The 22,131-nt window shown below is 41.6% G+C and overlaps 1 protein-coding gene across 1 annotated transcript in view; it reads right to left on the reverse strand.

The window, feature by feature from the left end:
• arfrp1 (ADP-ribosylation factor related protein 1) overlaps positions 1-18,819 on the reverse strand; it is a 32,429-nt gene extending 13,610 nt beyond the window's left edge. Inside the window, exons 1-4 of the mRNA XM_059980552.1 lie at positions 18,720-18,819; positions 15,929-16,022; positions 10,277-10,364; positions 8,936-9,018 (exon numbers count right to left, since the gene is read on the reverse strand). Of these exons, the coding sequence (XP_059836535.1) occupies positions 8,936-9,018; positions 10,277-10,364; positions 15,929-16,021 (264 nt within the window). The 5' untranslated portion in view covers position 16,022; positions 18,720-18,819. The remainder of the gene's footprint in view (positions 1-8,935; positions 9,019-10,276; positions 10,365-15,928; positions 16,023-18,719) is intronic.
• Positions 18,820-22,131: the final 3,312 nt, after the last annotated feature.

Consider the following 22,131-nt stretch of genomic DNA (forward strand, 5'->3'; position numbering starts at 1 on the left):
CTGTCATGCATTTGAAAAATGCTACACCGCAGCTTGCCAAAGGCATTTGAGTGTAATGTACTTATTTCATGTAAATATGGGAAGTGTTTTTTTTAAATTAAGCCACATGGTATGCATTATAAATATCTGTTTCGCACAGACTGGAGTAGCACCGCAATCTTGTTGTCTTGAGCAATGACAAAAGTTTTATTCTATTCTAAGTGGGAGTTAAACATAAAACAAGAGGTACATAGGCAGCAAAAAAATAGATCAACTACCAACATAATTGGAAAAATATAAATAGCAAGTGGAAAGTTTTGGCATTAAACTGACAGGCTGCAGTTATTCAGCTGAACCTTAATCCCTTTATTTTAAGGGAGTAACATATGCTACACTCCAGTTCTCTGGATCACCCCCACGTTAAAGAGCATTGAAATATTAGAGAGGCCCCTATCTCCTCTCAGGTTTCCCTCAAACTGCATTCCGATAAATCCTCATGCAACATTAACTTTACATTCAGAATCAAATTATCACTCTGATGTGAAATGAAATTTGCTTTGTGGCAACAGTCCAATGCAGACACAAAATTGCAAGAAAAATAAAGTGCAGAAAAAAGGAATGAAGGGGTAGCACGGATGGATTGTTCAGAAATATGATGGCAGAGGGGAAGGAGCTGTTTCTGAACCATAGAGTGTGGGTCTTCAGGCTCCTGCACCTCTTCCGTGATGGCGGTAACAAGGAGGGGGCAGGTCTTGTACAATGAGGGTCTTGCTGATGGATGCTGCCTTCTTAAGTCTCCACCTTTTGAAGAGGTCTTTGATAGTGAGGATAGTGATGGAGCTGGGCAAGTCTAGAACCCTCTGGAGCCTACATTTCCAAAATTGAAGCCTGGATGTATTGAGTCATCTAGTAACACAATGTTCTCCTTTAATATTATTTTGAAAGCCACCTTTTCTATGGTGCATGTTAGGGATTCAGGAGTTATGAAATTACATGAATATCTCACTCATTAATTCAAACAGCACCCAGTCTTCAGTTCCTAATGTAAATTGCAACCAATAATCAATTTGAAGTTACAACTTTGTAACCAAGCTGTACTGTCTACAGAGCACAGGCTGATAGCTCACAGTAGAGAGCAGGCTGCTCAAGAGATATGGTTGCAAAGTGAAGTGGCCACAAGATGGTTCTCATATACATCAGCCAAATGCAAGACAATGGGATTATGTAAATCGGCCTGCATCAAAACCAAGTGACTATAGTTATCTAAAAGCTGTTGTGAATTCAAGGAAGCTTGCAGACAATACTGATATTGTCACTTAGCATATTAAACATGGTCACAGGCATACTTGTGCACACACGGGATTAATATAGGATATCTGCGTTCTCTGTCTTCAAAAGCTTTCAGACCATCCATCTGAATTACTTTGTCCCAGTAAAGGTGTCTGAACATTCAGAAAGTCTCTCAATGAAGTAGTTAACTCAGTGACACTGACTAGACTCAAGGTAATGAAGTAAGGGATGTCAAAATATCAACTGAAATTGAATTGTATCACTTGCTGTTACTTTTGCTCTCAAGAGTATAACAATATCAGCTGTGCTTTGAGATTGGGAGACTCGATTGACAGTCTCCAGGAGAATACCTGCTTGAAGACTTTTATGTCATCAACTTCATTGTCTCTCTGGTAACTCCATTCACAGTCACATCAGCAAAGATAAAAACAAAGTAATCATTTAGTATTTTTAACAAGGTTCTCAGCACCCATATCCATGATCCTATTTTTGACTGTTTTAGGCATAACTCCAATACTTCCCTTTAACTATTTATATGCCCAATCAGATTTTTAGTTTGTATTGGTAGCTAATTTTTTTTTCCCTATGCAGCTCACATTAATTTTCACTTTCCTTTATTCTTTTGTAGTCAAACTGGATTTTTTCTGGTATTCAGAGTCCTGTCATTAGTAAATTTTTCCTGCTTTATCTTCTCCTAGTTCTCTTACATCACACTGAGCACTCTGCAGTTGTTTGATCTTCCATTTGCCTGTGTGGGAATGTGTCACAACTGCATCTAAACCGTCCCTTTCTTAATGGGTTTGTTGTGTTACAACTTCATTGTTAGACTATAAGACATAGGAGGAGAATTAGACTATTTGGCCCAACGAGTCTGCTCTGCCATTCAATCATGGCTGATCCTTTTTTCCCTGGGGAATCCCATTCCCTGGCCTTCTCCCCTAACCTTGGATGTTGTGCCCAATCAAGAACCTATGAATCTCTGCCTTAAATAAACCCAATGACCTGACCTCCACAGCAACAAATTCCACAAATTCCACAAATTTACCACCCTCCGGCTAAAGAAATTTCTTCACATCTCTGTTTTCAATGGACGCCCACTATCCTGAGGCTGTGCCCTCTTGTCCTAGACTGCCCCATCATGGGAAGCATCCTTTCCATATCTACTCTGTCTAGACCTTTCAACATTCGAAAGGTTTCATAAGATTCCACCCCTCATCCTTCTAAATTCCAGCGAGTACAGACCCAGAGTCATCAAATGTTCCTTATACAATAACCCTTTCATTTCCAGAATCATCACCTCCAGACCCTCTCAATGCCAGCACGTTTTCTTAGTTGAGGAGCCCAAAGCTGTTCACAATACTTAAGGTGTGGCCTCAAGTGTCTTATAAAGCCTCAGCATCACATCCCTACTCTTATATTCAAGACCTCTTGAAATGAAATCAAATTTTCTCATCATCGTTTGGTTCCAGTTTTCTTGGGCCAGATTCACTTTCATCTCATTGAGGCTGGTTTACGTCCCACCAGTTACTTATTTTTACTTTGAATTGCTCCATCTTTTCTAAAGTTAACTTCAGAGGTCTTAGGCCAAGTGTTTCCTGACAGAAATCTGGTGCACTTGACTCAACAAATAAAACAATGCTTCCTCCCTTGTCAGAGCAGAAACTGTCTGCTCTAAAATGTTATCCTGGACACATTTTAGAAATTCTTCACCCTTAACATTAATGAATCCAACACAAACTGGGATAGGAATAAATTGCCCTATTATAACTCCCCTATCGTTTATGCATCTAACTGGGCATCACTCCCTCGCACTGGTGACCAATTTTAATGCAAGATCTTGCAGTATAATATTCTTTCTATTGCTTCTCAGATCTAACCAAACAGACACAGACAAGATTCTGCAGATGATGAACATCTTGAACAGCACACACAAGATACTGGAAGAACTCAGCCAGTCAGGCAGCATCGAAGAAGGGGAATAAACAATTGACATTTAGGGCAGAGACGCTTCATTCATCGGGGTCTCTCTTCCCGGACATTCACACTACACGATGCATCCGCAAAGCAAAGAGCATTATGAAGGACTCCACACACCCCTCATACAAACTCTTCTCCCTCATGCCGTATGGGATCTGATCTGTAGTCTAGTGTAGTTTTTTTTCTTCTGTGCTGTTTTTTTACGTAGTTCAGTCTAGTTTTTGTACTGTGTCATGTAACACCATGGTCCTGAAAAAACACTGTTTCATTTTTACTATGTACTGCACCAGCAGTTATAGTCGAAATGACAATATAAGTGACTTGACTTGATCAGCACTGGAGAGGAAGGGGGAAGAAGCCAGGATAAGGTGGGGGTGAGGAATGAAGAAAGAAGCTGGGAAATGATTGGTAGAAGAGGCAAAAAGGGCTGAAGGAGTAGGAATCTAATAGGAGAGGACAGTGGACGGTAGAAGCAAGGGATGGAGGAGGGGCACCAGAGTGAGGAGCTGGCCAAGAGAGGAGAAAGGGTGAGAGTGGGAACCAGAAGAGTGAATGTAAAAAAGAAAGGGGGAGGAGGAGAATTTACCATCTTTGACTCTTCTGTACCATCTGACTCCAGCACTGTAATAATCTTGAATCAAAACTGCTAAATTTAGTCAACACTGCCTCCTCTCATTGCTTCCCTATTCTTCCTAAACACATTATATCCAGGAATATTCAGTTTGTACTTCTGTCCCTTTTCGAGCCAAATTTCTGTTCATGACAGCATATTGCATTCCCACATAGCTAACCGTGCCCACCTGCGACTCACTATTCTTGTTTACCAAACTCTGCCCATTCATTTTCATACACAGTTAACCAAATATAGTTATATCAATTTCACTGATCCCAATAAATTCTAATGCTTATCTAATCTAGTAAGAACTATCTTCTCCATTTTTTATTACCTCTGTGATTCTATTTGCTGGAACATGGTTATCTTTGTGTGTACTGTGTCATTTTCCAACAGCATGGCTGTCACTGCTATATATTACTCTCTCTTCCCTTCCAAACAGTCCCTCACCTGAAAGCCTACTTTCCATTGCAGTTTAGGTTTTTTTCCCTTCTGATTCCATCCTTAGCATTGCTGAACTACCGAAAACCTCCCAACAGCATTAGCAAATTCTCCCACATTGGTCCTGTTGCTGTTGAGGTGCAACACGAATTCCCCATAAACAGTTCTATTTGCTCAGCAGTCTAATGCCCTCTTTCCAACACCACCTGTCTAGTTTTCGTTTCTGTTTCTGTACTCACACCCACGTGGCCCTGGCAGCAAAACAAATATTATCAGCTTTGAAGTCCTACCTTTAACCTCTTTCCTAACTTGCTAAACTTTGCCTCAAAGACATCATCACTTTTTCCCATGTCATCACTGGCATCGATATGGACTATGACCTTTGTTGTTCACTCTTCTTTTTCCAGGCACACTGACTCTTCAGTGATGTACTTGACCCCACCTCTAAGGAGGCAACATACTACTGGCCAGAAAGAACTACAGTCTACAAGCTAGTAAATTCAAATTAATCAACGTTAGTGGAAGTAGACAAACCAATTGTCGTTGTTCTTGCCATGAGCTTGAAGGAGACGGAGCCGGCCATTACCTTGAGATCTCAGAACTGATTCTTGCTCTGGGATAATCTAATCAGAGCAATTGAATGTGGACACAAGGAGTTTCAACTAATTGAATTGACTTTATTACTTACATCCTTCATATACATGAGGAGTAAAAATCTTTACGTTATGTCTCTGTCTAAATGTACAATTTATAGTTATTTATAATAAATAGTACGTACGACAGAAAAAGAAAGAAAAACAGAAATACAGTTGTGTCATCATGAATTAATCAGTCTAATGGTCTGGTGGAAGAAGCTGACCCGGAGCCTGTTGGTCCTGGCTTTCATGCTGCAGTACTGTTTCCCGGATGGCAGCAGCTGGAACAGTTTGTGGTTGCGGTGACTCGGGTCCTCAATGATCAATGACTTGCTAACCCTGAGACCATTCTCAGACAAGCAACTATTTATTATGTAAAGTGGCAGGCTTGCTGGAGATGCAATCTGTAATCTTATTCGACTCAGTGTCAGGGTAACCTAGTTTAGCTGGTTTGAACCAGTCAGAGTTGACAGGAATAAACACACGAGGTTAGGTACGGTGGTGGGGGGCAGGAACCATCAAACAATGCCGGTTGTAGCCCTGGACCAAAAGTGACTCCGGTAGGTCATGTGACCTTGAGCCAACTGGATGGAGATACATCAGTCGAACTGATGAGGAACACTATAAGAATCAGAAGCTTCAAATACGAGGCAGCATCAACTCTTCAGCAACCACACAACCACCATTCTGGATGAGGAGGACCCCACAGACAGGTGGAGATCAAGATGCAGACTCCCGTCCCAGGTAATTCTTTTCATAGACTTTCATGGAGGATCAGGGAATCCTAGTGGGTGTGTACGCAGTTAGTTAGCTTGTAAACCAATGAGCTTTTTAGTTAAGACAATAAAGGTTATTTGGCAGTAATACAGATTCTCTCTGTCATTCCCTGATGATTATTACAAAGGAGTAGATCCTTATAACAATAACATCCTGCAAATCCCTTCTAGGATGACACAACTGCCCATCTGTCCCCCAATTACTGAATACTTATCAACTCTATCCTCTTACATTTCATCCCCACTCCTGTCTCACAGAACTTAGCAAAGGGTAGAAAGTGATGAGCTCCAAACAACTATGGAAAGTAGCTTCTAAGCATGGATTCTCTCAAATTTTACTGAGTGGAGATTGGCTGGGGGAAAAATAAAGTCTAACATTTTTATGCATTAGAACATCAGTAAGAATCTACTCATTGTGATATTATATTCTCACAAAAGGAACTGACAATAAAAGACAAAACAGCATATCAGAATACTGCTCATTTTGGGAAACATTTTTCTCAACTCCATGAGACAAAAATAATTTTGGCCTTTGATTATCACAGCCCTCTCCTGACTCAGTACTAATGTAGTTATTAGTTAATCTGTCAGATATTCAGACTCATTTCCCAATTCCTTTTTTGTAGCAATATTTCTATAATCAAGGGGATTTTTAAGTTATTTCAAAGTACTTGACAGAGTCATGAGCCAGCAATTAAAGCAAATTGTCATTATGAGCAGCAGACAGTCACTTGTTTTTCTTCATTATTATCCAAATTTACATGTTTTTTCAAGTCTTAACCAAGTCACAGTCTGCTACCAATCTCATTTATCAGCAGAAACTGTATGTGAGGACATTGGTTACCATAATAGCACTGCAGTATTGTGTATAGCTTTGGTTACTGCATTACAACAAAGATGTCATTACGCAAAGATGCACTGGTCTGCTGCTAGGACTTGAGGGCCCCAGTTCTAACACTATGATTTTATTTCTTGGAGCTTGGAGACTGAGGGATTATATTACAGAGATATAGAACATCATGAGGGGCACGCAAAGGGTGAATGCAGTCTTTTTCCACAGGAAAGGAAATCAAAAATTAGGTGGTGTGGTTTTAAAGTGAGAGGAGAAAGATTTAAAATGGGCCTGAAGGGCAACTTCTTCACACAGAGGGCGGTGCTTGTGCGGAATGAGCTGCCTGAAAAAGTGGTTGAGGCAGGTGCAGTAACATTTAAAAGACACTTGGACAGGTAATTGGATAGGAAATTTTTATAAGGATATGGAACAAACACAGCCAAATAGGGACACATGAGACTGCAGATGATGGAACATGGAGGAACTCAACGGGCCAGGCAGCATCCTTCAAGGAAAATGGACCGTTGACATTCTGTATCTGAAAGGATCGTGACCCAAATGTCAACTGGCCATCTCCTCCATAGATGCTGCCTGACCTCCAGCATCACACTGAATGGGGCTCACTTAGATGAGCATTTTGGTCAGCATGGACAAGTTGATCCCAAGGGCCTGGTTCCGCATGGTATTACTTAATGACACTTATTTACTTCCATGAAATAAATACATTAGACTTTAATTCATAGTTTCTGACCAAACCTCCAATTAAAGCAGCCTAGACTCCACTGTTGTCTCATTTGGAATCACTGGCTCACTTATAATTAATCATTTCCAAAGTAAAGAATCACTGAACCCAACCCCTTGAGAGGTTTGGATTTGGTATAATCCAAACCTCTCTTCATCTTATCAATGTTAGTCAAAACAATATGATGTTCTACTGTTCAGTAATGAGAGAAACTCGACCTTGTCTGGGTAACCAAGCCAATTTAAACTGAGAGTTCATTTGTTCTCCCCAATACAAACACCTTAAGAAAATGGCAAATTAAATTTTCTCATTGAGGCCTGGCCAAGCTATGTTACAAGGTCAAAATAACATGCACGTTTCATATTGAATCACAATGTAAAGAGTGTACATCACAGAAATAAGCCATTTGTCATCCCACAACTTCAATTTTTCCATAGGAAAGAACCCTAACACATTTAGGTTTTTGCTGATAATTATGACTAACTTTGGTACTGTTCCCACAAACATCTTTTGAAATTTCTCTAGTTTACCCATTTGCGTCCCCTACTCCACAATTTGCAGAACAGAACAGCACAAACTATTCAAATCTGCAACAATGAAGGCTTGGTGCAAGTTAAGTCCATTTATTAATTGCATTTTTCTTTTTAATGACTCATTAAACATTACAGAGGGATAATAACCATTCAAACTGAAAAAGTGAAGTTAGCATGGAAGTGCGTGACAGTAGCTAAACTGACATCATGTAAGTTATATTCTTCTCATTACTTCTTGCATTAACGACTTTGTGGGGAATAGAAAGGGTGTAGAGGAGATTTACAAGGATGTTGCCTGGATTGGGGAGCATGCCTTATGAGAATAGGTTGAGTGAACTCTGCATTTTCTCCTTGGAGCAACGGAGGATGAGAAGTGACCTGATAGAGGTGTTCAAGATAATGAGAGGCATTGATCATGTGGATAGTCAGAGGCTTTTCCCCAGGGCTGAAATGGCTAGTATGAGAGGACATAGTTTTAAGATGCTGACAGAGGAGATGTCAGAGGTAAGTACTTTTACGCAGAGAGTGGTGAGCGCGTGGAATGGGCTGCCGGCGGCGGCACTGGAGCCGGATACAATAGGATTTTTTAAGAGACTCCTGAATGGCTTAGAGAAATAGAGGGCTATGGGTAAAGCCTGGGTAGTTCTAAGGTAGGGACATGTTCGGCACAGCTTTGTGGGCTGAAGGGCCTGTATTTTGCTGTAGGTTTTCTATGTTTCTATGTTACTTCAGATTTGTATGTTTAATGCTGCAGGATATTTAGTCATACCACAGCACAGCAAAGTTTGCTTTAAAATCACTATAATTGGCTCCAAGTTAGAAAAATGCAAGGAATTCAGACTGGAATATAGCTACTAAGAATGCCAGAATTTGTCTGCATCGAATGATAGATGAGAGCATGAAGTTCGAATGTGACGCTTCCACAAATGGAATCTATCAACATTAAGCATCCAGTTGTCTACAAAGTATGATCACTTAAGAAGAATACTGGATGGCTACTTTCCATAAATTAATAACTCATGGTATAGCAATTTGAACACTGCCTGGTTTCTAATGAGTTTAGTTTTCTGATTTGAACAAAGCCTTCGTTTGCATTTTAAAAGAAAAAGTAGAATACCTTATCCCATAATGATTGGAGCTCTTCTTGTCCTCCTAAATCCCAGAACATGAGGCGTGCTGAACCAATGTCAATGGTGCCAACTTTAAGAAATAAAATTAAATTGTTTAAAAGGATTATTAACTAGTGTACAAGTAAATAAATAAAGCACATAGATAACTTCAATGGAACTAAATATTAGCAGCAGCAAGTTCTAGTATGTTATGTACAGTGAAACCACTACAGGCAGTCCCTGGGTTATGAACGAGTTCCGTTCCGGAGTCCGTCTTTAAGTTGGATTTATATGTAAGTCAGAACAAGTACATCCGGTATTATTTAGTGTCAGTTAGTCAAATGTTTGTCTTAGTACATAGTATATATTTTACCTTTCGATACATATGTATTCCAATAATTAAACCACTGCTTTGTTTAGTAATAATTGTAGCTTTCATTGGGGCAGGGCCTTTCACATGCTCCATTATTCTCATTTTATCCCTTAAAATTGTTCCACTTGTTGACCAAATGTAGCCTAACGCTTTTTCAGCTCTTTCACCTAAATGACATTTCACCTCTTTCCAAGCGCTTTATTATTTCCACTTTATTTTTAATTGCGATTGCTTCCCGTCAATGGAACAGAAACATTGCGGGTGGCGGGTCCCGAGCTCCGCCGGTCCTAAAGACCACCGCACTGAATTCTCTGGATCCTAAAGTCCACCGTACTGAGACAGGTTAAATGGGACAAGTGGGGGCTGTGCTGGGTTTGGGTATTTGATCCTCCACAATATTCTGCGTGGGAATTTAAACTGGAGGTGGCAGTGTTTTTTTTATGAGGTTGAGTTGCGAGCTCGAAATCAATCCAGCACGGATGGTACAGGACTCACAGGATCGACATCAACCTGGCATGGGAGCGGTCTGTCACTGCATCGGACTCAGGAACCTTCATTCTTGACCCTGGCGCTGATCTCACTGCGCCACCAGCTGACCGGAACGGGGGTGGGGGGGGGGGGGTAGTTCAGGGTGAATATTGTTAAGAAAAATTTAAGCCAAATACAAAGTGTCAATGGCAGTGTCACAAACTCAACACAGTGTCAATGGCAACGACTTAAAATGGCAGGCAGCTTCGCGATCTGACTTAAAATGGTGGACGGTGTTCTCCTTCCTCGGTTTGTAAATACGAGTCATTCGTAACTCAGGGACTACCTGTACTGAGTTTTAAGGCACTTTCCTTTGATACGTAGATTTTGAACTTCATCAAATTAATGTTTCAATTAAAAATCTATGCATACTTCTTAAACTCTAAACATAGCTACAATCCATCAATATTAAAAATAAATCTCACACAGCCACAGTTTAGAAACTTACTGTTCAAGCCAACTGTAGTAGTTATCTTTGAGAAATTCATCCCTTTGTAGTTTCTGCTAAATTTAGTTTTTGTCTGCTCCAGGAAGGTCTGCACACATTGGTCAAAAGAGAAAAATGGTCAGACTCTACCTTATAAAAATGGTAACTTTACCATACAAAAAAATAGTTCTTATATACGAGGCATAGAAACATGATAAAAGGCAATTCAACGTGCAGCAGTGAATGGACAGAATGTTATTTATAAACTCAACAAGATGTTATTCCTCAAACATTAAATCCACAAGATGTGTTTTCCCCTACACTATTAAAGTGACAGACAACATAGCATTTTCTTTTTATGCAGTTAACTCGATTAAGTCACCTAATTCTATTTTAAAGCAATGAAAACTAACTACTACTAACTAACTAACTAACTACTATAACCCAATGCTAAACAATACAAGAGGAAAGGATATTTGATAAAAGTTTTCAATCTGTAACAGCTAAGAATTTAGGTCTATACACTCTTAGAGAACATGTATACATTTAATAGATTTTGGATTTTAGTCACTGTGTTGAATTTTGTTTTTTTTTACATTACCAGGACACAATCCTTGATATTATCCAAAAAAAACACATTTACTTCCTAATTCAGAATATATTTTCATCAATTTATCCTTCCTGTAAAAGGTCCTGGTGACATTTATCCAAACATCCACTAATGCTACTCTAAAAGATTAATGTTATTCAGTACTAATACGCAGCTCTCCAAAACTCAGCATTTTGTATTAATTACTGTGGATTCCCAGCATCTGCTGCGTTTATGATTTGAGCAATCCAGTTTCAATTATAGAATTTCAGTTCCCAATTTTAACAATCCAACATTTAGGACTTGCATGGTGCCAGATTAGCACATTTTTTGAAGATTTGGATATTCCTTAGACTCCCAAAAAACTATTAATTTACATTCCTTTTAAATTATTTTCTTTTAGAAATTGGAGCATTGTTACAGAAGTTAGCCTTCAGCCCACCAAATGGCACTGACCACATGGCTCAATCTTGTATTCCCTGCCTATGTCAGTTAAAAAGCCCCTTCAAAGTTGCTGTTGCAACAGTTTCTGCCTTCTCCATCGGCAGTGTCTTAAGACACCTACTCCACTTTATGTTTAAAATTTGCCTAGCATATCTCTTTTAAACTTTCCACCTCTCGCCTTTAAAGTCAATTCCTTTAATAGTTCAAGTCAAGTCAAATCAACTTTTATTGTCAATTTGACCATAACTGCTGGAACAGTACATAGTAAAAATGAGACAATGTTTTTCAGGACCGTGGTTTACATGACACAGTACAAAAAACTAGACTGAACTACGTAATAAAAAAAACAGAGAAAGCTGTACTAGACTACAAACCTACACTGGACTGCATAAAGTGCATAAAACAGTATCAGCATTACAATAAATAATAAACAGGACAGTAGGGCAAGGTGTCAGTCCAGGCTTTGGGTATTGAGGAGTCTGATAGCTTGGGGGAAGAAACTGTTATATAGCCTGGTTGTATGAGCCCGAATGCTTCGGAGCCTTTTCCTAGATGGCAGGAGGGAGAAGAGATTGTATGAGGGGTGCATGGGTTCCTTCATAATGCTGTTTCCTTTTCGGATGCAGCGTGTAGTGTAAATGTCTGTGATGGCGGGAAGAGAGATCTTCTCAGCTGATCTCACTATCTGCTGCAGGGTCTTGCGAACCGAGATGGTGCAATTTCCGAACCAGGCAGTTATACAGTTGCTCAGGACACTCTCAATACAACCCCTGTAGAATGTGAAGAGGATGGGGGGGTGGGAGATGGACTTTCCTCAGCCTTCGCAAAAAGTAGAGACGCTGCTGGGCTTTCTTTGCTATGGAGCTGGTGTTGAGGGACTAGGTGAGATTCTCCGTCAGGTGAACACCAAGAAATCTGGTGCTCTTTACGATCTCTACCGAGGAGCCATCGATGTTCAGTGGGGAGCTGGTCTGCACATCCTCTGAGCATTCTACCAGGGATGTTGTCTGGTCCAGCAGCCTCCCGTGGGTTGACCCTGCACAGGGTTCTTCTCATGTCAGCCATGGAGAGACACAGCACCTGGTCATTCGCAGGAGAGGTAGACTTCCTCGCCGCCACGTCATTTTCCGCCTCAAACCAGGCGTTGAAGTTATTCAGCGCATTTGGGAGGGAGGCATCAACTGCACAGTCAGATGATGTTGTCCTGTAATTGGTGATGTCCTGGATGCCCTTCCACATGCGCCGCGTGTCGCCGCTGTCCTGGAGGTGACTGTGGATTAGCTGGGCGTGTGCACGCTTTGCACCTCTGATGGCCCGGTACAGTTTGACCCTCACTGTTGTTAGCGCTGCCTTGCTGCCTGCTCTGAAGGTGGAGTCGTGGGACCTCAGCAGCGCACGCACCTCTGCGGACACCCATGGCTTCTGGTTGGCACGTATAGTGATGATCTTGGACAGGGTAACATCATCAATGCACTTGCTGATGTAGCTGGTCACTGATGCTGTGTACTCCTCTAAGTTGGTAGAGTCGCCATCGGTTGCAGCCTCCCTGAACATGTGCCAGTCAGTGTGCTCAAAGCAGTCTTGAAGAGCAGAGATGGCTCCTGCTGGCCAGGTTTTCACCTGCTTCTGAACTAGTCTGGAGTGCCTGATGAGCAGTCTGTATGCTGGGATTAGCAGAACAGAGATGTGGTCTGAGTATCTGAGGTGGGGGCGGGGCTCAGCCCAGTACGTGTCGGGAATGTTTGTGTAAACCAGGTCCAATGCGTTCTCCCCCCTCGTTGCAAAGTCCACATACTAATGGAATTTGGGAAGCACTAACTTAACGTTTGCGTGGTTAAAATCACCAGCAACAATAAACAGACCATCAGGGTGTGCGTTCTGCAGTTCGCCAATAGTCCCGTACAGTTCACAGAGCATTAGTGCTGGGGGGAATGTCGACACCGAATATAAGGACAGAGGTGAATTCCCGTGGCAAATAAAATGGTCTGCATCGAACTGCCACAAATTCCACTAACGATGAGCAGTGTCTGGAAACCAGCACAGAGTTCTTACACTATTCCGTGTCGATGTAAACACTGACACCGCCACCGTGAGTCTTACCGGAGAAGGCTGCATCTCTGTCCGAATGAAACAAAGCTAGCCCGTCTAGCTGGATGGCAGTGTCCGAAATCCCATTAGTGAGCCATGTCTCTGTGAAGACAAACTCGGAGCAAACTCTGTACTCCCACTGAGTATTACGTTGGAGTCGGATGTAGTCCATTTTTTTTGCTCAGGGAGCAGACATTGGAGAGCAGAATGGAAAGGAGAGCCGGCCGGCTAGGGTTTGCTTTTAGCCTGGCACGGACCCCTGCCCGTTTGCCTCGCTTCTGCTTTCTCGCACATCGCTTTCAATGTCTTCATCTCCGGCTCCCAACATCAGGCAAGTCTGAGGATTGTAGGCCCGTTCCCCTCAGCAAGCCGACGTTGCGTAATTCAGCCAGCAGATCTTTGTGGAGGTTTGTTTTTGGGTGATCTCTGTATTGTAGTAGTATCTGGCGATGGTAGATAGTCGCTCTGTTATCCCTGTGCCCTAATCGAAAATTGTGTATCAAATTTAAAATAGAAAATTAAATTAAAGTAACACCAGGTCTACAAGGCTGCTGCTGCCATGCCGCGCCGCCTCGTGGGAATGCGAGCTGCTAGCTGGTCTGCACATCCTGTGCGCACTCTACCAGGGATGTTGTCTGGTCCAGCAGCCTTCCATGGATTGACCCTGCACAGGGTTCTTCTCACGTCGGCCACGGAGAGTCACAGCACTTGGTCATTGGCAGGAGGGGTGGACTTCCTCGCCACCACGTCATTTTCCGCCTCAAACCAAGCATAGAAGTTACTACATTTCTACCTAGGGAAAGTGTCTATCTACCCGATCTATTCCTGCCATAATTGTATATATTTCTATCAGGCTGCCCCCCTCAGCCAACAACATTCCAGAGAAAGCAACCCAAGGTCGTCCAGCCTCACCTTATGCTTGATACACTGAAGTCCAGACAACAACTTGGTGAACCTGTTCTGCATCTTGTAGTGTGGTGAACAGATCTGCATGCAATAATTTAAATGTGGTCTATTCAAAGCAATGACTTCCAGACTTTAATGCTTGATGCCCAAACTGATAAAGGAAAGTATGACAATATGCTCTTTTTAGCACCCTATATTGCCACTTTCAGGAAGTTATGGACTTCCACCCCATGGTACCTTTGTACATCAGTGTCCCCACTGGTCCTACCACTTCCTTACTCTGGACCTCCTACAGTCATCTCACATTTATCTGGATTAAACTCCACCTCACAGTTGGAAATTTGCGCATAGAAATCTATTTTGCTGTATAATTTTAATTACCTTCTTCCATCAAATTTTATGTCATCTGCAACACTTATAAATCAATCTACTTACATTTTCATTCGAAATCGGCACAGAGGCACAGCAGTTAGCACATCGCCTTAGAATGCCCGTGATCATCGAATGGGGTTCAATTCCTGCCACCGCCCACAAAAAGTTTGTGTGTTCTCCTCGTGACCATACGAGTTTGCTTCAGGCGCTCCAGTTTCCTCCCACGTTACAAAGATGCAGTTAGGGTTAGTAAGTTGCAGGCACGCTACACTTGCACCGGAAGCACAGTGACACGTGCGGCTGTCCGGCACAATCCTCGCTGATTTGATCTGATGCAAATGACACATTTCACTCTACATTTTGAAATACATGTGACAAGCAAAGCTGATCTTTATCTTTTATCACTATCATAAATACATATTCGAATAGGAGAGGTCTCAGAACTGGTCCTTTGCAGAACACTACGGTCACAGACCTCTGGTCAGAGAAACACCCCATACCACTGCTATCTGTCTTCCAAAGCAAAGCCAATTTCTGATCCAACTTACTAACTCACTCTGAATCCCATGTGGCTCAAATTTCTACAGCAGCTTTCCATGTGGGACATTGTCAAATGCTTTACTGAAGTCCTCACAGACAACATCCACTGTCCTAACTTAATCCAACATCATTACTTCCTGAAAAATGACATTTGAAGTAGGATCTGCACACAACGTCATACTGACTATCCCTAGACAGTACACGACTTGCCAATCACCGAGCCAATCAAGTATGGATAACATCCATACAATAAATTTCCCTGTGAGACCTGCAGAGTTAAAGGAAGAGTAGGAATTGAGGCCCCAGCAAGTTTGAAGGCAATACAGCAAATATTATCTCGTGATCTAGACGTCAAAACATTCAGATATTCAAATGGTCAGATTAAGAACATAAGAAATAGGAGCAGGAGTAGGCCATCTGGCCCATCGAGCCTGCTCCACCATTCAGTAAGATCATGGCTGACCTGGCCATGGACTCATCTCCCCATACCGGCCTTTTCCCCACAACCCTTAATTCCCCTACTATGCAAAAATCTATCCAATCTTGTCTTAAGATAGCCGCCACTGGTTCATAGGGCAGAGAATTCCACAGATTCAGCACTCTGAAAAATAGTGATGGAGTTTTACCATACCATCAATCCCCCAGAAGATAAGAGAAGAATATGATGATACAAGCTTTTTATATATAGAGAGAGATAAGAGATGGAGAAAGAAAAAGGTCAAATATCATCTTACTGTTTTGCCTGCATTATCCAATCCCAGGATAAGTATGCAATATTCATCCTTCTGGAACATGTACTTCCACAGGCCTGACAACAATGTATACATCCTGAAAAGCAAAATGGCTGTTATCAATATTTCATTTCAAATAAATATGTAGAGGCTCCACCTCATACAGAATGGCCACAAACAACATCAGACTCTGTTTACAAACTTTGATCTTAAGTGGACGATGTATATCTAGCTCTGGTTTTATGGATTCTGCGGTGTCCAATGAGGCCAATCTGGGAACTGCAATGTCACTGACAGTGGCTGAAGCGGCAGATCATGTGAGTGTGCGCTTCTCCTGCTGCTTACGTTAGAGGATCAGCGGTGCTCCCAGAGTGAGGCTTTGAGGTTCTCAATACCAACTTGTATGTTTATTTGGCACTTTGAGTCGTTAAGGGCCAGTAGTCAATGGGGATATTGGACTTCAAGCAGATCCTTTTTCCTTCCATTCTAATCTGTGGATCTCCTCCCACAATGGAACAGGGCATCTGTTTCAGGAGACTAGTATCAGGCGTACAAACAACATAACCCACGGAGACTCAATGCTGTGAATATAAGGCCAAGTAAAGGATCCTTCCAGTTATCATAAAATTGCTTGTGGTATGAGCACCGCCTGTTAAAAACACCCATACATGTGATACTGTTCCACAGATTTAAAAATAATATTTAGACCATCAATATCTTTTTCACAAGAACATGCATTTAAGGTGAGAGGGCGATGCGCGGAGCAAGTTTTTTTTTAAGTAAAGCATACAGTGAATGGTAGTTGACTAGAACAGAAGTAGTGGTGGAAGTAGAAATGAGAGTAATGTTAAGAGGCTTTTAGAGAGATGTGAATAAGCATCAAATGAAGGGTTATGGATAACACAGCCATAGTCTTACAGCATCAAAATAAGCCCTTTGGCCCAACTCGTCTATGCTGACAGCCCATCGAGCCAGCTCTGTTTCCCACATTTGGCCCACTCTTCCATTACTTTATTCATAAAATGAATAAAGAGTTGACATTTTAGGCCGAGACCCTTTTCTGAACTGGAAAGGAAGGGGAAGACGCCAGAGTAAAACGTGGTGGGGGAGTGGGGGGGGGGGGGGGGAGGAGGACTAGCTAGAAGGTGATTGGTGAAGCCAGCTGGGTAGAAAAGGTAAAAGGCTGAAGGAGGAGGAACCTGGTAAGGAGAGGAGAATGGATCATGGGAGAAAGGGAAGGAGGAGGGATACCGAGGGGGGAGAAAGGCCAGGGAAGTGAGCAGAGGAAAAAGACCAGAGTGGGAAATAGAAGAGGAAGGGGAGGGGGAGTTACCAGAAGGAGAAATCAATGTTCATGCCATCAGGTTGGAGGCCACTGAGACAGAATATGATGTATTGCTTCTCTGCCCTGAGGATGGCCTCATCTTGGCAAAGAGGAGGGCATGGACTAACACGTTGGAATAGAAATGGAGATAGAAAATAAAATGGTTGATCACCTGGATATTTCATTTTTGGCTGATGGAGCAGTGTTGTTTATTTCTTAATGTTGTTTATTTTAAATTAAACGTTCTTATTGCTCCACCCCTACACTTTACAATCTGATTATTAAAACAGATCTTCCACTGCTGCCACCTGAGGCTCTCAAACTCCATCAGCTGCAGCTAACCTAGTCCAGAAGGTTTGTATAGTCTTCACCTTCTTTCCAGCCTCAGATGGATTAGCTTTAATCAGGTTTCTTCCACTTAGCTCCATAAAACACTCATCTTCCTTCAACACCCATCCTGGTATCAACAGATATGCACAATTTCCCATCATCAACTGTTTACTCACAAAATTGTTGCTTGCTCATTATTTGGGGTAACCTTCTCTCCCCCCCCCCAACTTGTGTGCAACTTCCAACATTAATCTATTCCTCCATAATAACCCCAGCCCAGACCAGTTCCACTATGCCCAAGCCTCACTCCACACTACATTCCCATTCTATCCTAACTAGTCCAGATTCCTTAGTAACTTGGTTCTTTGCATTGTAATCCTCATCGCCAGAATAATAAATTATTATTAATAAATACTGAAGAGAGTTAATACAGGGCAAGATAGATATTGCTTGCTTATTTAGTCAATAAGGCTAAAATATGTGAGAGGGTAGAAGAGTGACAAATCACACAAAAATGTAAAAATATTCATTGAAAACCTGGTAAGGATATAGATAATTAGACAAACATCAGTACATTAATAGTTGTTATTTAAAAAAGGTATAGCGAGATTCTGGTGAAATACTGTAAATTAGTTTCGACAGAAGAGTCTCAGCTGCTACTGTCCCCAAACTAAAAACGCTGCTGTGTTCTATTTTTACGGTACGTAGTGATAGAATGCCTTCCTGTTTGAGAAAATATTCTTAACTCCGATTCTGTTCAAAGTAAGGTGCTGTATTTATCTAACATCGCCCGTGGACCATCATTGCCCGGGTTTATGGACATTTAATCCAAAAGCACCATTTAATCTTGATTAGACGTATTAGGCCAATATAAAGCAGCCCAGAAGATACAACAATGTTTCCTAATTCCGAAGAAATCTGTCGACGTCCATATGCCTGTAGCTTCTGCGCACATAACAGAATACATTTAAGAGTTTAATTTTTCAATCGTAAACACATTAAAACGTGTCTAGTTGTCAACCTCCTGGTAGTCGGAACTGAATAGAAGCAGCTTCAGCTACCATTAACAAATCCTTAATTCGGAAGGAATTCAGAAGGTTGTCACCTTCTGGACAACACTCGGAAAAATATATCTCCTACCTGTTACACCTTTCTAGCCATTTATTACGTTAAACCCCCTCACTTTATGAAAGCAAGCCTGCCCGAAACAAGCAGGAACCACCGGAAGTATCGTTGGCTTCTGGACTCTGTAGTTCTAATGAGGGACCCTTCTGACAGGATTCGCTACTCTAAACTACAATACCCATGCTCCACTGCAACACCAGTACTGTGACGAAGCAGATGCGCAGCGCGAATGGATCGTTTCACAAACGAGAAAAATGCGGCGGTAAAATGTTTAATGAAAGCAGAAGGTAGCAGTAGATCTGTTTGCTTTTCAGCAAGAATCGTCCAGCAACACAGTGAGCTACTCTCAGCAGGGATAATGTGGCCATTTAACAATATTCCTCGATTTCTTGTTTCCCTCCTCCCTCGTTGCCTGACTTGAGAATTTACAACATATGCAAAGGCTCGATTTAATATCAGAGAATCACTTTCATCTTAAATTCTCAGCATTCGTAGGATTTTGCTTTTGCGCAATTCTTCTCTAATTATTTTTTCTGATTCGAATCTGGAATCCCAGTCTCTAATTGTAATGAGTTTGTAATCCTGAATTTCTGACCCATAGAGTCATAAATAATGCCATCTTGCAGTAAAATGTGTCGGTATCAATGAAACAATAGTTAGTAGCAGATATAGTTAATAACCAGCACAAATAACATGTCTCGACCTGAAATGTTGACTGTCCATTTCCCTCCATAGATGCTGCCTGACCTGCTGAATTGAAAGCAGTATTTCCACAATCATTGTATAAACTGGACATACTCCAGAACTCAAGACTGTGCAGTCAAAATGTGGCCTCTTTATAAAATGTTAAACCATGTTTATAACTATTAAGGTGGAAGATGCAACAACATCATGTCAAAAGCAGTAAATTTCTAACGTGGTAACCCAGCAATTATCCTTCCACCAAAAGAAGACACAAGGTGTATTTATGTTAAATCTTTTGTAGGCTTGATGCATTCAACAGGCAATAAACAGTATCAACACCAATAACAAGAAATTCTGCAGATGCTGGAAATCTTGAGCTATACATGCAGAATGCTGCACAAACTCAGTAAGTCAGGCAGCATCCATGGAGGGGAATAAAAAGTCAATGTTTCGGACTGAGATCCTTCGTCAGTACTAGAAAGGCAGGTTCTGTCCTCTTCCTTTCTAGTCCTGACGAAGAGTCTCTGCCCAAAATGTTTATTCCCCTCCCCCCATATATCAATACCAACAGATTAATTAGTGTGAGAACAGGCAACAGGAATCAGAACAACAGGACCAAATAAAAAGAGCGGAATCAGTAAAACTAAACTCGAGAGACAAAGTCACAGACTGATTTTGCCAACTCCAAAATGATGGCTGCAGTTTAAAAAAGTGTGATAAACCATTCAAAAGTGACAATGGTAATCAGCTGATGAGTATTTTCTGATAAGTTTCTACTTCATTCTGTATCTGTAAAGGTTAGATATGACGGGGCAACTCAGCAGAGTGGAATATACATCTTGTGCCCATGTGGAATGCCATGGCCATTTCTCGGTTCCTAGACAACCACACGTAAGGGAAGTATCTTTGACTGCAGCAATGTAGATGGTTCATGCATGGTGCTGAAGACTTTGGGAATAACATGTTTGTCACTCTGCTGCCAAAGGGAGTGCAAAAAGAAATAGACTAGATGGACACCAAGTAAAGTTGGAGGAGCAGGGAGATTGTACGGGAGTCCCCACCAATCAATTTGTTCAACAACAGATTTTCCCTTTTGGAGACCGGTGAGGGGAATGATTCTTCCGGGGAGTGCAGCCAGAGATGAAAGAATGGAATCACAAGTAGCTCAGGTGCACAGGAGAGTGATGAGGACTCAATATCTAGAGGGAGAGGCCGGCGTAGCTGTAACTTCAGACAGGACACCAGGACGGTGTGTTGTTTCAACAAGTTATCTGCTTGAGGGTCGAGCAATGTTTGTTGGGGGAAAGGAGTTGTTGATATTTCAGGTTAAGATCCTGCATCGGGATTGTGTGCCCGTGGCATGTTGTTTCCTTGGTGCTAAAGTTAGAGAAAAGCTACAAAATATCCTGATGGGAGATAGTGGAAAAAATTGTGGTTCACACGGCTACCAGGGACAAGAAGAGAAGAAGGGAAAAGATCCTGCAAGCAGATTTTAGGCAGCTGGGAAGCAGGTTAAGAATCACGATCTCAAAATTAGTAATCTCAGGATTTCTTCAAACACCATGTGCCAACAACTACAGAAGCAGAAGGAGAAAGAGGAAAGGAATGTGTCCCTGGTGAAATGGTGCAAGAGGGAAGGTTTTATAATTTTGAGAGTGTTCATCAGGTTCAAAGCTCAAAAATTCAAAGGGGAAACTTTTCTGATGGGGGGCATTTCTGATTGTGAAATATAGGTCAAATGCAACAACGTTCAAAATGACTGGGGCCAGTATCTTGCAGAGCAGTAGCAGTGCTTTGTGGTTGAACTAGTTTGACAGGGAGATTGTGTCCTTAGAAGGTGAGAGTAAGAAAGCTAAAAGTGGAAGGTAGAAATCTAGTAAGCATAAAACAGGTAGCAGAAATAAAGGCAAGATGTAAATACAGTCATGGTATGGAAAACATGAAAATAATTTAAAGGCATTACATCAAAATGTGCTTTATATCTAGAGCAAAGTGTATGAATTAATACAATAAACAATCATAAGTAGGTATGTTACCTGGGTTTCAGCAGTTAAGTTACAGAGAAAGGTTGAACAAGTTAGGTCTCTATTCATTGGAGCGTAGAAGGTTGAGGGGGGATTTGATCGAGGTATTTAAAATTTTGAGAGGGATAGATAGAGTTGATGTGAACAGGCTGTTTCCATTGAGAGTAGGGGAGATTCAAACTAGAGGACATGATTTGAGAGTTAGGGGGCAGAAGTTTAAGGGAAACACGAGGGGGTATTTCTTTACTCAAAGAGTGATAGCTGTGTGGAATGAGCTTCCTGTAGAAGTAGTAGAGGCCAGTTCAGTTGTGTCATTTAAGGTAAAATTGGATAGGTATATGGACAGGAAAGGAGTGGAGGGTTATGGGCTGAGTGCGGGTAGGTGGGACTAGGTGAGATTAAGGGTTCGGCACGGACTAGGAGGGCCAAGATGGCCTGTTTCCGTGCTGTGATTGTTATATGGTTATAGGTATGATGGTCTAATTCTACTCATGTCTCATTTCTATGTTCTAGTTTAAGATGGTGCCAGTGAAGCACAGCGACAATTTGTTGCTAGCAAACAAAACAATAAATCACTGCTTTAATCACACTTTTTCTCAAATACAATCACTGCGATCAATAGCCAACATCCCTTTCGGAGTTGAGCTTCTGAACTGCTGGTACAACCTGGCATTTTTGCAGTGTGAACTGAAGTCTCGAAGATGCAGGACAATTGTAGC

This window comes from Hypanus sabinus, chromosome 9 (genome assembly GCF_030144855.1).
Source record: "Hypanus sabinus isolate sHypSab1 chromosome 9, sHypSab1.hap1, whole genome shotgun sequence".
In the NCBI taxonomy this organism is placed as follows: Eukaryota; Metazoa; Chordata; class Chondrichthyes; order Myliobatiformes; family Dasyatidae; genus Hypanus; species Hypanus sabinus.